General features: G+C 39.7%; 1 protein-coding gene across 1 annotated transcript in view; it reads right to left on the minus strand.

Annotated features, from left to right (window-relative positions):
- Nucleotides 1-375: 375 nt before the first annotated feature.
- Nucleotides 376-12973, minus strand: part of CNTN1 (contactin 1) — a 252034-nt gene continuing 239436 nt past the window's right edge. The window contains exon 24 of the mRNA XM_075059056.1: nucleotides 376-2766. Within this exon, the coding sequence (XP_074915157.1) occupies nucleotides 2687-2766 (80 nt within the window). The 3' untranslated portion in view covers nucleotides 376-2686. The remainder of the gene's footprint in view (nucleotides 2767-12973) is intronic.

Genomic DNA, 12973 nt, shown 5'->3' on the forward strand with positions numbered 1-12973 from the left:
ATCACCTATAATCAAAGCAAAACAGCCACCCTTACCCCACAAAAGCTCTTTAACTCCAGCAAAATTCACAAGAAGGCAGGACAGGGATACACAGGACCTCATTCCATCCACACTTTTACTGTCACAGATGACCACAACACTGTTACGAAATCAGAAAGCTCCAATTCAAAAGACAGTTGTTATATTTTGAGTAACATTAATACATTTATTTAATTGTAATTTACTTTTCATTCATAAAAAGGACAAAGCACGGTCCTGCTCTACTCATTTGGAAAAAAAAAAGATAAAAAGTAACTAAAAAAACAGTTCAATATTCATCAGTATCAAATAATAGTAATATCAATTTTCCTGAAATATAAAGAAACAACAAATATGTCTATCTATATAAACTTTAATTAAGAACCTTGCGTTTTAAAGCAGATGATACATCAGTTAGTTTTTCTTGACAACAATTTGAAACTGAAGGTCCCGATCAAATTTACACAATTATGTGAAACAGAAAAATCTCCAACTGATCAGTATGTGAGACCTACCTCATCTGTGCTGCTGATTTAAAAAAAGAAGTGGCTTTGCTTCCCAGGTCATTTCCATGCAAAAACTAAACAGTTTTGCTTTTTACACCACGTATTAGAAAAGTAAAAGGCAATCATGCATTTGGCAAAAGATTTAGTTGTGGTTGTGGATTATTATATAAAAATGAGTCATACTGCAAAAGAACCAAACCAAATGAAACACAATAAACCACAATTTTTTTGTACAGAAGGCTTACAGCATATTAGTTTCTTATGTATGAAGACAGCTCATTTCTCTTTCAAATAATTATACAATTTATGAAACTCAGTAGTGTTTGACACTTTGACATTCCTCTATAGGGAAGTTATCACTTTCACCTATTTAAAAAATTTTCATCTTGTAACAAATAGTTAAAATTAAACTAAAACAGTATTATTGATATTTCTTAATGAAGACTCTACACTTTTACATGTAAATATATAGTACAAAATTATACAAATAAAAGAAGGGGGTGTAAATTATTAATTGACCTATTCTTGCTTCATGTAAATATTATTATTATGGACCTCTACAGTATCAGTTCTAAAAAGATAAAATCTATTTCTAAGTAGCTAGCAAGGTTGTGCTAATAAAATATGATTCAAAGCTTATAATTCTTGAAGCATCAGACATTGCACTATTACTTGAGCCAGCTGATTCAATATCACTGTGTTTCTTCAACATTCACACTCAAACTAATTCCCAGCACACCATGGAAAATGAAAGGAATGTGCATTTCTTTAACAACTTAAAAAAACCCAAACAAACCAACCAAAAACCCAACACTGAAGCACTGTAGACACAGTCAGAACAAAAACATTCTCTATCTCTAATAGAGTTCCCATTTTGCGAAGGCCATAGTAAGCATTTAGCTTCGACTAACAGTTGGGATCTGACTTTCATGTATTAACACACAGTTGGATCATTCAGTACTCTATCAAATAGGGAAACGGTCTCAGAACTTTAAAACTCTTATTTACAACACTATGAACATTAGAACAATATCAAGTTCTTGAAAAAGCATATAATTCTCCCAAATGTACGCCTTCATTACAGGAAGGTAACACCTGGCATCTGCAGCATAAAAATGTAAATATAATAATTTTTTTTACTGTGCTACTCTGTTTTTGCCATTTATTGTATATCTTTTTCTTTTTTTATATTTTAAATCTTTTCACTTTAAAAAATAACATACGTTTCCTACCATTTCATGGTCCACCTGGCTGATCTTAACATGGACTCCATTTCCAAGCTCCTAAGTGTTATATTGCTACCTTAATAATAATACTAATAGTAATAATACTAAATCAAAACCAATACATTACACTGCTTACCTGAAAGCTGACATTTGACTCCTAAAATCAGCAACAACAACCATAACGGAATTTTTCAACAGAATTGTTTCAAGAAAAGAATATGGTAAATCTCGTGTCAGTGAAGCACAGGTAAATTCCTTTAAGCTGAGCATGCTATGCACGTCTCGGGTGTTCTGAACATATTTAAAATAAAAAATTCCTTGTCACTGACTTCTATTTCAAGTCTTTCAAATTCTATCCAATAGCCTCAAGAAATACAGCTCTGAAAAAATGAAATGTTTTTGCTTTGACTGTCTCTCTAAAAACCAGTAATCCCAATAAATGATGATGGGGCCATTCAAAAATATGCAGTACACAAAACATATAGGATAGTACAGACAGACGTAGTACTCTTACATTTATCACATACAATCAACATTTCAATCTCTATTATATTTCACAATTTGTTATTCAAGTTAAAGCACCTACGTATGGTGATTTTACTTTCACTGTACAGCCTATGTTATTGGGTTTTAACACTGTAACTTGCCCCATTGGACCGAATCATGCAACTGTCACAGATCAGCATAAGTGTTTTATAAGGCATATTGGAACAAGTTAAAAATATTTCTTAGCCTTTCAAAAGTTGATTTACTTCATGAAGGAGTTCCTGGATGCCTCAGTCCTCTTAAAGTTCATAGGAATCGGTAGGGTAATTTATTTTAAAGTGTGATTTATTTGGCGTAGGATGGTGCCACAGGAATCAAAAAGACTCGCGGTCCTCGTCTTCAAAGGGAGTCCTTTGTGTTAGGCAGAGGACAAGGTAAACCCAGCTACATTCAGAATCCCGAGCAGGCGAGGACACCCAGGGTAGGCACCACCAGGACCAGGAGCAGAGTCGGTACTCCAGCAGCGGCACCTGCGCATCGAACAGAGAACAACACGGTGTTGGTCTTACTTCAGCGTTACTCGTGGCGCGGGAAGGGGGGGAACAACCCTGAACGCGAGCAAGAACGCGGGGTGTGAAGGTTGGAGAACCAGCTGGCGTACCTCAGCACAGCCTCTACCTGTGTGGAGAATCTGAGACGGACAAAGAGACTTGCTACGGTGCAGCGGAGGACTCCTTCTTTTGTTCTGCAAGAGCTGTTTACGCAGCGCGTTTATACAAGCAGCAAGGCCGCTCAGAACACATCAGTGTATTTTGATTTGGCCAGTCCAACAAGCCAGGAGGTTAGACCAGGAGGTAAAAGGTCAAAATAAATATTTAAACATGTGAAAACAAAATTAATGGCGTCTTTGAAATGTGACGAAGCAGAGAGACACCTTTGGAAATGTTGATGTTCATATGATCAGCAATAATCTGAGAGATGTCAAAGAGCCTGGTCCCTCTGTTTACCTGCCAGATTACAAAGTCCAGATGGCTGACTTCTAGCAGTGTGGCATTTACGTCTGTTAAAGACACAAGGGCCCGTCTTAAACAAATATTTTAAGACAAAAAATATTAATCGACAGCTTACAAACTTTACACAACTCACTCTGGCAAACAGGCCTAAGAATTGCTATTATTTTAATGGCTTGTATTGCCATGGTCCAGCTCCCTGTTGAGAACCATCTATATGAGAAGCTAAGCCATCCAAACTGTGCCTGGCTGTCGGTCTTGGAGATGGGCCAAAGGAGCTGGAGAACGGGCTGTTCTTTCATCCCAGGGAGAGCTCGTCTAGGTCAGGATGGTGGCGTGTAGGTGGGCAGTGCCGGACCCAGCCTACTGCTGGCCTTGCTGTTGACCACAGACTGAGGACAGAAGCGCTTGCAGCCGGTGGTGACAGTCCCGAGGAGCTGCTGGAACCGTCCCACTGGACGTCTCTCCAGCAAATGTTCTTCTGAACGAGGAAAAACCATAATGAAAAGGTAACATGCGAACCAAGCCGCACAGATTTCAGCAGGCAGCCCTGTTTCACCTAACAACAGGTGCAGTATGACAAATTTCAAGTATTCTTTCATAGGATTTAAAATCCCAAAAGAGCATTCCCACTTTCTCATCAGACCTCTTGCAAGGACAAGTAAATCACATATTCTGGCCCAGCATCATGCAGGCTCCTAGAAAGACAGATCTGTATTTGTAGGTTTTACATGTCTGCCTCAGAAGTTTCTGCATCTTTCAGGATAAATAAAGAGCTTAAGTCTTCTTTTTGTGTCTATCTCAAACCTCCTATTAATAAGGTGCTTTATTAATTTTAAGTTAGCAAAACATGGTCCTGAGGCGGAAAAAATGCTGGTTTGAAGTGACAATTTGGCAAAATAAACACCTGTCAGTTACCTTCGAGTCCTTATTTCTTGCAGTATTTCCTACCCACAATAACAAGGAGGAAGTAAGGAAATTAGATGGACATGAAATTGATTGATAACAAACCCCATTTTTTATAAAGTTTGTGGCCTAAGTCCAAATCAGAAAAGTCCAGAGTTCACCAGCTCATCAGTTAGCTGTGGATATATGAAAGTGATAGTATTTAGTCATTTGTAGCTCCTACATTCATAATTGCAGGGATTTTTTCTGATGGGTTTTTCACAATATGTCTTAACACACTGTGAGTTTGATGTCCTTCAGATCAGCATCTCTGCTGATTTACCATACATGTACTATTTGCAATTCCAAGATGAAATTTTGTTTTGTCCCCCAAACACGTCTTAACTAAGGATGATCACATACAGTCTTAATTTTGTACCAGACAGAGCTTCTCCTCTTTGCAGAGTCATTTAATTGAGCCTTCATCTCCAGTTCCCCGTGCTCATGGCACCATCTCCTCTCCTCATTTGCCTTTGAACAGCCCCGCTCCAAACAACGGCAGTTTTCAGGCAGTTGTTCAGAAAGCCAGTTGGAAGCGTATCTCAAACTAGAGCACTTAGTCGCTTTTCCTCACAACTGGCTTCTTACAGTACTTCCCAACTAAATCCCGAGCATTGGTAGGGTGGGAACAATCATGTTCCACCGGATAGATAGTACATGTGTATCACTGCAGAGAGCTGGGTCTAAAGACACCTTTCAACCAAGAGCTCTCTCTAGAGAAGGCGTAAGAGGAGTGTGTGCCCCCCCGTCCCACGAACAGAAGTATGCTAGTATGCTTCTGAGGTGACCAAATACCACGACAGGGTGTGCCTACAGCTCTTCATACGCACACAGGTACAGCTTGTCGCCTGGCAAATCATTTAACGAAAAGGGGACCAAAAGCCACTACCAAACAGAAGGCCTGACTTGTTTACAGTTGGCCTTCAGGAGTGAATTTAAGCGCTATTAGAAAGGCAGACCTGAAAGGCAGTGTCTCCTGACCCATGGATGAAGCTCTATGCAGACCCCACCAGGGATATATTTGGAAGACAGTCTCCAAGATGGAGACAACTATTTCCCATCCTGTTTCTACCACAGGAGGTAGAAACAAGTATTTTTACATGACCTTGATTTCTCCATTGTTCCACCAGGGAGAAAGTCCACAACATCTGCCATGAAGCCAGAATTTTAGAGCTTTCCCCACAGAATTTATTTTCAATTTCGGCCATATCCCTCTTACTGTCCCCCTTCTTTACAGGTCCACCCACCACCCCACTCCTCCTGACCCTGGTCCTCACTCAAATCAAGTCCTTCTGCTGCTCCAGTCTCTTCCGTGTCTCCCATACTAACCTCCACCCTTTTTCTCCTGCTTCTGACACCTCAAAACTCTTCTCCGCTCCCATTCCCACCCTTCCCCCTACTGCTCTAGGGATGCTTTCTTCCTAAGTCCTTTCTGATATCCAAGCACTTGGAAAACCAAGACAAGAGACCTACCAATCCTTCTTCATCAGCTCAATTCAGCTGTAAAAAGTACATTTCTATGAATAGTATGTTTTTCCATAGGAAGCAGTATAGCCACCTCAGCAAAAGATAAAATTAAGGAAAATATTGGAAGATTGCTTTAAGTATCCACAGAGGAATTTTATGCTTAAGATGAACATGAATGTATGTTCATATATATTCTCATACATAATGACTGCATATTTTGGCAACTGTGAAAGTACAGGGGTCTATTTATCTGTCCTTTTTAGTGATTTATGAGACACATTCATCTTTTCTGTAGTCTTTATCCCTAAATATCAAAGTAGTGGTTCTTAATGAATGAATAATAGCCATAGGAAAAAAAAAATCCAGATTTCATATTTAAGAATATCCACAGAAAATGTATGCTGCCTTTGTCAGACCAGGATAATGCAGTTGGAAAGACACAACTAAACTCATATTTTGAATGCTTCTAATGAAGGAAAACATGAAGAAAAGTTTGCCGAGTGACACTGAATGATGAGCAAGTATGAGGAAATCTCTATTTGCATGTAACTATTCTACAAAGAGAAAGGAATAATAAATCTTGCCCTGAGATGTGCTCACTGGCTCCAGAATTAATAGTTAGCAATTCACCCCATTACAGCAGTTCCTTACAAGGTTTAGGCGCTGTTGCAGAGGTATGTATAACAGCTTTCTGCAGTGAAGCAAATCCTACCCTTAGATGACAGCACATTAACAGAACATTAGGAGGACAAATGCACATTAAACAGATCACCTCTTCTTTTTTCTTGTTAGATTACTGACCCACATGTCAGGAACCATACTTTACTGGAAACACCATTCACCAGTGCATGACAGCCAGTACACTCCTGCAGCTCACGAATGGAAATTAATGGAAATTTTGCCCGAGTACAGACTACAAGATTTAATTCTGTGCAGTAATGCAATTGTGATCTGTCAGTTTTAACAACCTTTAAAAACTAGAGAAATGCCAGATAAAGACTTAATGAACGTGTACAAGTAAACATGTGGATGTGAATTAAAAGAGAAGGATTATTAAGCTCCTGCTGAGGTCTGGCCAGGTATGAGCTGGACATATTTAGCACCTAAAGACTCATTCTCTCCTCAGTGTTATAATGTGTGATCTCTCCTCTCAACCAGAATCTTGCATATCCAGTGCACATGCACTTGCAAACTACAGTCAGCAAAGTCAAGGCCAAAACCAAATCAGAATCACACAACCTAACTACCACTCTAACACACCATGTGTGGACTTCATATCAAGAGTCCTCATTTCTTTCCAATAAAAAATGAAACACACACCTTAAATTTGCCTTTTTTTCCAACAGTCCTAAGCAAAAGTTGTGCAATCTTACAGCATTCCCATGGAGGCCTTACTACTGTCTGCTACAGAGTTCCTGTAGTTGATATTTTTAAGCCTAGGACTAAACTATCTACAGAAACATATACTCAGAACATAGCTTAACATCGAATACAATTTGTATGGGATGCGTGCAGTTAACCTAACTTTTTTCCTGTCTCCTGTTCTCAGCAGCCTTTCTCACAAGTGGCTGTTTATCTCAGTAAATTAAGAGAACAACTGCTGGATGGGTTTTCCTTCAGCGAGATCTCTACGTATCACAGGAAATCCTGGTAAAGTCCCACTAATCCACAGCTCTCTATTTGTATTTTAAATTCTGTGTTGCCATCTCAATCACATAAAGTCTGGGATGAAATCTTTTACACTTCTGAATGGAGATCCTAGATTCTACCAACATCTTGAACAGTATGCAACAGTCTTCCTATTATACCCAAAAGAAATGAAATCCATTTAATGCCTAAATGAAACAGGCATTAAAACAGTTCAGACTTTGATGTATTTCCCAAGCCTTTGTAACCATTTGTTATTAAAAATACGTCATTATTTTCTTTAAATGTTACTTATCTTTAAGATATGACATTTTTGGTCCTTTTCCCAACATCAGTACCTTTTTACACCAGATTGTAAGAAAAAATCTAGAGGCCTGTTTAGAAATCTTACTTTCATCAGATCTGTGAACCAGGAGATTAGTTACTGGTCATCTCTGAAGCTGTCATTCGTGAGTAACTTCTCTTTCTCAGTGGGAAAGTGTTTGTCCTGCCAACATACACAAACTACAAGCTATTCCTTGGCTGATCATGAGCCGATCCTGTTGTGGCAAAACTCTTTCTCTGCTTTTGTTGTCAGGAAAGATTGTTCAAGAATTAATTTGCATTAAATGACATCAGTTTTCTTAGTTTCCAAGTACTGAACATCAAGGGGGATGTCTACATGACTCTTCTAGTTTGAGAAAAAGTGTGTTTTAAAGGGAGTATCTCATCCGTCCCCTTTACTGGGGTTTATTTCACACTGTGCAGCTCTCTCGGATACCCTGTGCAGGACTGGACTGGAGGTAGTGCAAAGTAAAACCTGACATGAGCACACAGGGTGGAGCTGGATCCTCAACGCCGCTGTTTCCCTCTACAGATCCACTCTTCTCGTGCTGCACAAATTGTTCAGGTAGATGCAGACTGGCTATCTGAATGATACAGTCGCTGCAACACATTTTTCATGATACAGGTTATCATACATTCAGTAAGAGTAAGGAAAAGGGAAATTTTTCTTACCAGGACTGGTATTTTATAGGATTCATAAAGGATTTAAGTTTGTAACATAAATTTTGTAACTTGTTAAGAAATAAGTCTGCCTTTGTGTCTGTTTTGCAAAACAGATTCCTTTTTTTTGAAAGAACTCCTACCCATTTTCCTGTAAATAATATTATGCTTTTGGTCCAGGATCCAAGGACCGATCAACCCCCAGGGCTGTCTGTTTTTATATCTCTCCTTTTTACCTTAAGAAAGGTAAATGCAAAGCCTTCTCATATTCTGTTTGTCCTTGCTTCTAACTAAGCTTGTCTACTGGGAAAAAATTAGGCCACCTGAAAAAAAAAACAAAGGGGGATTCTTGCCTGCGCCACTTGTTAGTTTCTTTAGCATCTGTTAGGCTTCATTAGTATCTGTTTTCTGAGTGTTTTCATATTTACCCAGGTAGAACAGAAAAGCAAGAAGGGAGGAAATGTAATTTCTTCAGGTTAAACTAAACTGCATAAAAGAAGTGGGTGGGTTTGTAGTTCTGTCAGCTGGCTTCTGAAAAGAAATTCCACTTGTCCCAGCTGGAAATACTGTCTTCACGAAAGACTACTGCAAAAGAAACAGGTAGTATCAGCTGACGTAATTCTAATCCTGCTATCCCTATTCATGGTAAATGGAAAATAACTGAACTAATTAGAATATGCTTATCTTGCATCACTGGCATCATTGTTAAGTCATGGGTCCAACTTTCCCTTGTCTAGGAATACCTTTGTTCGGGCACGAGGAAATTTTCCTCTTGCCTGTGCCATAAACCTTTCAAGAAAGGTGCTATGGAGTAATTCACAACTCTGTGAATTACTGTTTTGCAGCAGAGTAGATGTATAGGATGGAAATAATGCTGTCTGTGCATCTGCCCATGCTCTGTGCCGTGTTAAGGTTTGCTGTGCATCTGCGGAACGGCTTTAAAACTATTATAAGGAAAAGAGAGAGAACATTAAAAACGTATTTGAAGAGCTGCTGATGGTCTGGGTGGTTTGTCTACCCCATGGTGTTAGTCCATCTTCTCCTACTTGAAAATCCATACGTTAGAGTCAAGTAAACGTTTTGTTTTGTTCTGGCAATGGCACCTGGTGTGTTGGCAGGGTTGGCAGGCAGCAGCAGGGGCTTCTTTTCCACTGACTCTGGCCCTGCTACAGACCTGGGCTGCCAAAATGAAAAGAGGCCTTGGACTCTGAGGAAAATGAGGTAATTTTCAGTTGGTGGGCTATTACTTATCTGTCAATAAATGTAGATTATTTCTCAGATACCTCTTCCCTTTCACGTATGTTCATTACAGATTCTTTTGCATGGAGAGTTAAGTAGAAGACCACAGGCAATATTTTTAAAACGTACTCTTTTAAAGCAGTATACTCAACAAATAATAGCAAGAACAACTGTGGAGGTCCTCCCGTGACCCAGGCAACAGCTGTAGTTGTACTTCACACAAATTTTATGAGTTTCAGGATCACTTATACGACCTAAAGGCTTGTCATACCTCTCAGCATCTGCCCTGTCTCTCCGGTTTTGAGTGGTCACTCCAGACAAACTGGCTCACCAGCAGCACCAGCGGTACTGCCAGGACGAGTAAGGCTGAATCGTACTCAGCTAGGACGAGGTGTTCACTGCTGGGAACTGCCTGCTGAAGCAGCAGGAGGAGCTTGGAGCAAGTTTCGATAGCTCACCCCTATAGAAAAGCTTATCTGTGATTACACTGATTGTCTGGTGTGGCAAGACACTTGGCTGTCAATGTTCCCACATAAATGTACTCTGCATTGCCTCAGAAATTATGGTTGACAGTCGTCTTTCAGAGGAATTTGATCATCCTCTGAGGGAGTCATTGACAGGTTTTTCATCAAAAAGGGCTAATTTTTCAGGAAAAAAATGGGAGGTCAGAAGAGAAAGTTTCACTGTAACCCTGAAAAGAAGAAAAAGGACAGATCTTCTTTGGCCAGCTGGCATGTCTGAGGATTTCTGAGTGAGGAACCTACTCCTCCTTGGTCAAGAAAATAGGGATTTCTGAATGTTTTTTACAAGTAAATTCACCCCAAGTATACACCAGATGTATATATTTCAAATAGTCCACACTTAAACAACCACGCGGTACAATGGGTGAACAGCAGAAACTCTTCAGGTGCAAAATGGTGGTGAACTAATGGGAAAAATACTATAGTTTTGGAATTTCTGTGTTCCTGGGAACAAATGCGGCACGTATAAATACTGAGGTACATTAAAAGCCTGTCTTGAAAATCTTCATCTTTCAGCCTGTAGGCTGGCTCACACATCAGAAGGTGAAGAAGGATGCCCTCAGCTTCTACAAGAGTAGAAGCGCCCAGTCTCAACAGGCTGGATGACATCCCTCCGCTGCATGCCACCACTTGCACAGCACGTACAGTGCAGGGCTCACGCTCACGAAACTGGACATTTGCTATACAGTCTTCATGTACAATCTTCCAAGGTAGCTGGGTAGCAAGATCTCTGGTAAAGGAGACAGAGAGGAATAGGCAGGATAAAGCATCTTAGAGGGCTGCATAGGCTGCATAAACCAGAGAAAAGGCATACTGGTTAATACAGAACCTCTACTGGGAAGGCTCCAATTTGGCCAGTTCCAAACAAAGGTAAAATAAAAAGAGAAACAGATGAAGGTCGAAACTAGCAAGAACACACAAAAAAACAAGAGCAGGGGGTTAGTGTAGAAATTGTTCCTAGTTTGATACATTTGTTGGCAACTCCATCTGGTTTTCTGACAAAGTAATTTTCGGATTGTGAGGACTTTGTAGGTACGTGTGGAAAAGGCTGTGACTAGTACTGCGCTCCCCTCCAGCTGAGCACATCATTTTACATTTTAGTCTCCTGATACAGAAGTACAAACAGCCATTGTAACTGAGTGCAAGCACCTCCTTTATAGCCAGATAAAGCTTTTTACCTCCATACTGTGTAGTGTCAGAAAAAGATTTGAAACAACCCATCACTGGGTTCTATTATTATATAAAATAATAACTTAGAAAATAATGAAATACTTGTTTTAGGGAGAGAGACAAAATCTTCTCATGTGGAAATAAATGAGGGAAACATTTTTTTACAGATAATATCTAAATGAGCCAGCAGCGCCTAAACCCAGCTTTAAACAGCTGCTCATCTGTTCAGATGAGTGACTTACGCTGCCACATTAAATTCTACATTTCACTTATGTCTGCTCAGCAGTATTAGAAAATATTGCTGAGTTACAGAATTCAAGCACAGAAGGATCGTTATGTCTTTTAATGTATATGCTATATCATCTAAATATTGCTTCACATACAATACAGTTTAAGCAGCCTTTTACTTAGTTTCTCCTGTACTGAGCCTAGGAAAATAGATTTTTCTAAAACACACCTTCTAAAATGGCTCACAGCCTTGATTTAGAAACACTAGGAGTTGAAAATCAAAAAATCAAGAAGATTTTCATGCTTCTGGAGAAGAAATTTTCAAATTGATCTTCTGTTAGAATTTATCTCCTGATAAAATTCTTACTTCAGCCACTCTATAGCTAGAGCCACAAGCACCAAATTTGATACTCTGAAACATTCACATGAACTTAGATGAAGGATCCTTCTGACATTTCCTACTTTGACAGAAGTAATATTCCTCCTTCCCTTCCCACTTAATGTAACGATGTTGAACAGGCAGAGGAGACAGACCAGGTAGTGCTCCTACAGTGCCTACTTCTAAGAACTCTGTTGTCAACTCTCCATCGCTTGCTTCTATGAACAGGCTTTGGAATACGGTGAAAGTAAAATAGATGGCACTGATCTTTAAAGGCAAGAACACTTTGACATTGAAGTCCTTCAAGTATTCTGAAAAGAGCATGGAGCACTTCAGTATGTAATAAGATGCACTATTTAATATATCTAAATCTATCGATATATACAAAGAGGGCAAAAATACAAGTATTTTGTATGGTCACTGGCACTTAAACGGTAAGTTCAAGTTAGCAAATATGTGGTTTTATCTACTCCTCATATCTGTAGTAACAAATCTATTTATACATTAATACAAACCTGCCAAATAATCACAGTACAAACTGTACTTCTAATGAAACATTTATCATTTAATGTACTGTCAGTTGACCTCAAGTTTGGAAGTTACACAGTTTGCAAGAGCGCAAAATGCCTGGTTGTACCTGGTTGTAACTCTGGGGCTGCCTAGTCTGACCTCCAACTCATATCAGGACTGTCGTCAGCACTGGATGTCGTCAGTCGTAGCTTTGCCTAGCTGAGTCACAGAACTCTCCAAAGACAAAAACTGCACAGCCTCTCTGGGTAACCTGCTCCAGCGCTGCACCACCCTCTGGGTGAAGTTCTTCCTAATGTCCAGCCTGAACCTCCCAAATTACAATTTCTGGCCACTGCCCTATGTTTTATCATCCGCCATGACCAAGACTTTGGCTTCGTCGTCTTTGTAACCGGTCTTTATACAGTTATGTGCTTCTGTTAGATAGCCCCTCTCCACCATGCTAAACCTTGCTGTTATTAAAGGACCTAGACTCTGTGATACTTCCTTAATACTAAATTAAAGAGCTGTGCACCTTCCGTATTACCGAAGAGTGTTGCTGAAGTCCCTTGGACTTTGCCACTGAAGTAACTGGAAGACCATCACTGCTGCCTCTGTCAGAGGATCACTGGGTTTTATT

The sequence above is a fragment of the Buteo buteo genome, chromosome 28 (assembly GCF_964188355.1).
Source record: "Buteo buteo chromosome 28, bButBut1.hap1.1, whole genome shotgun sequence".
Taxonomy (NCBI): Eukaryota; Metazoa; Chordata; class Aves; order Accipitriformes; family Accipitridae; genus Buteo; species Buteo buteo.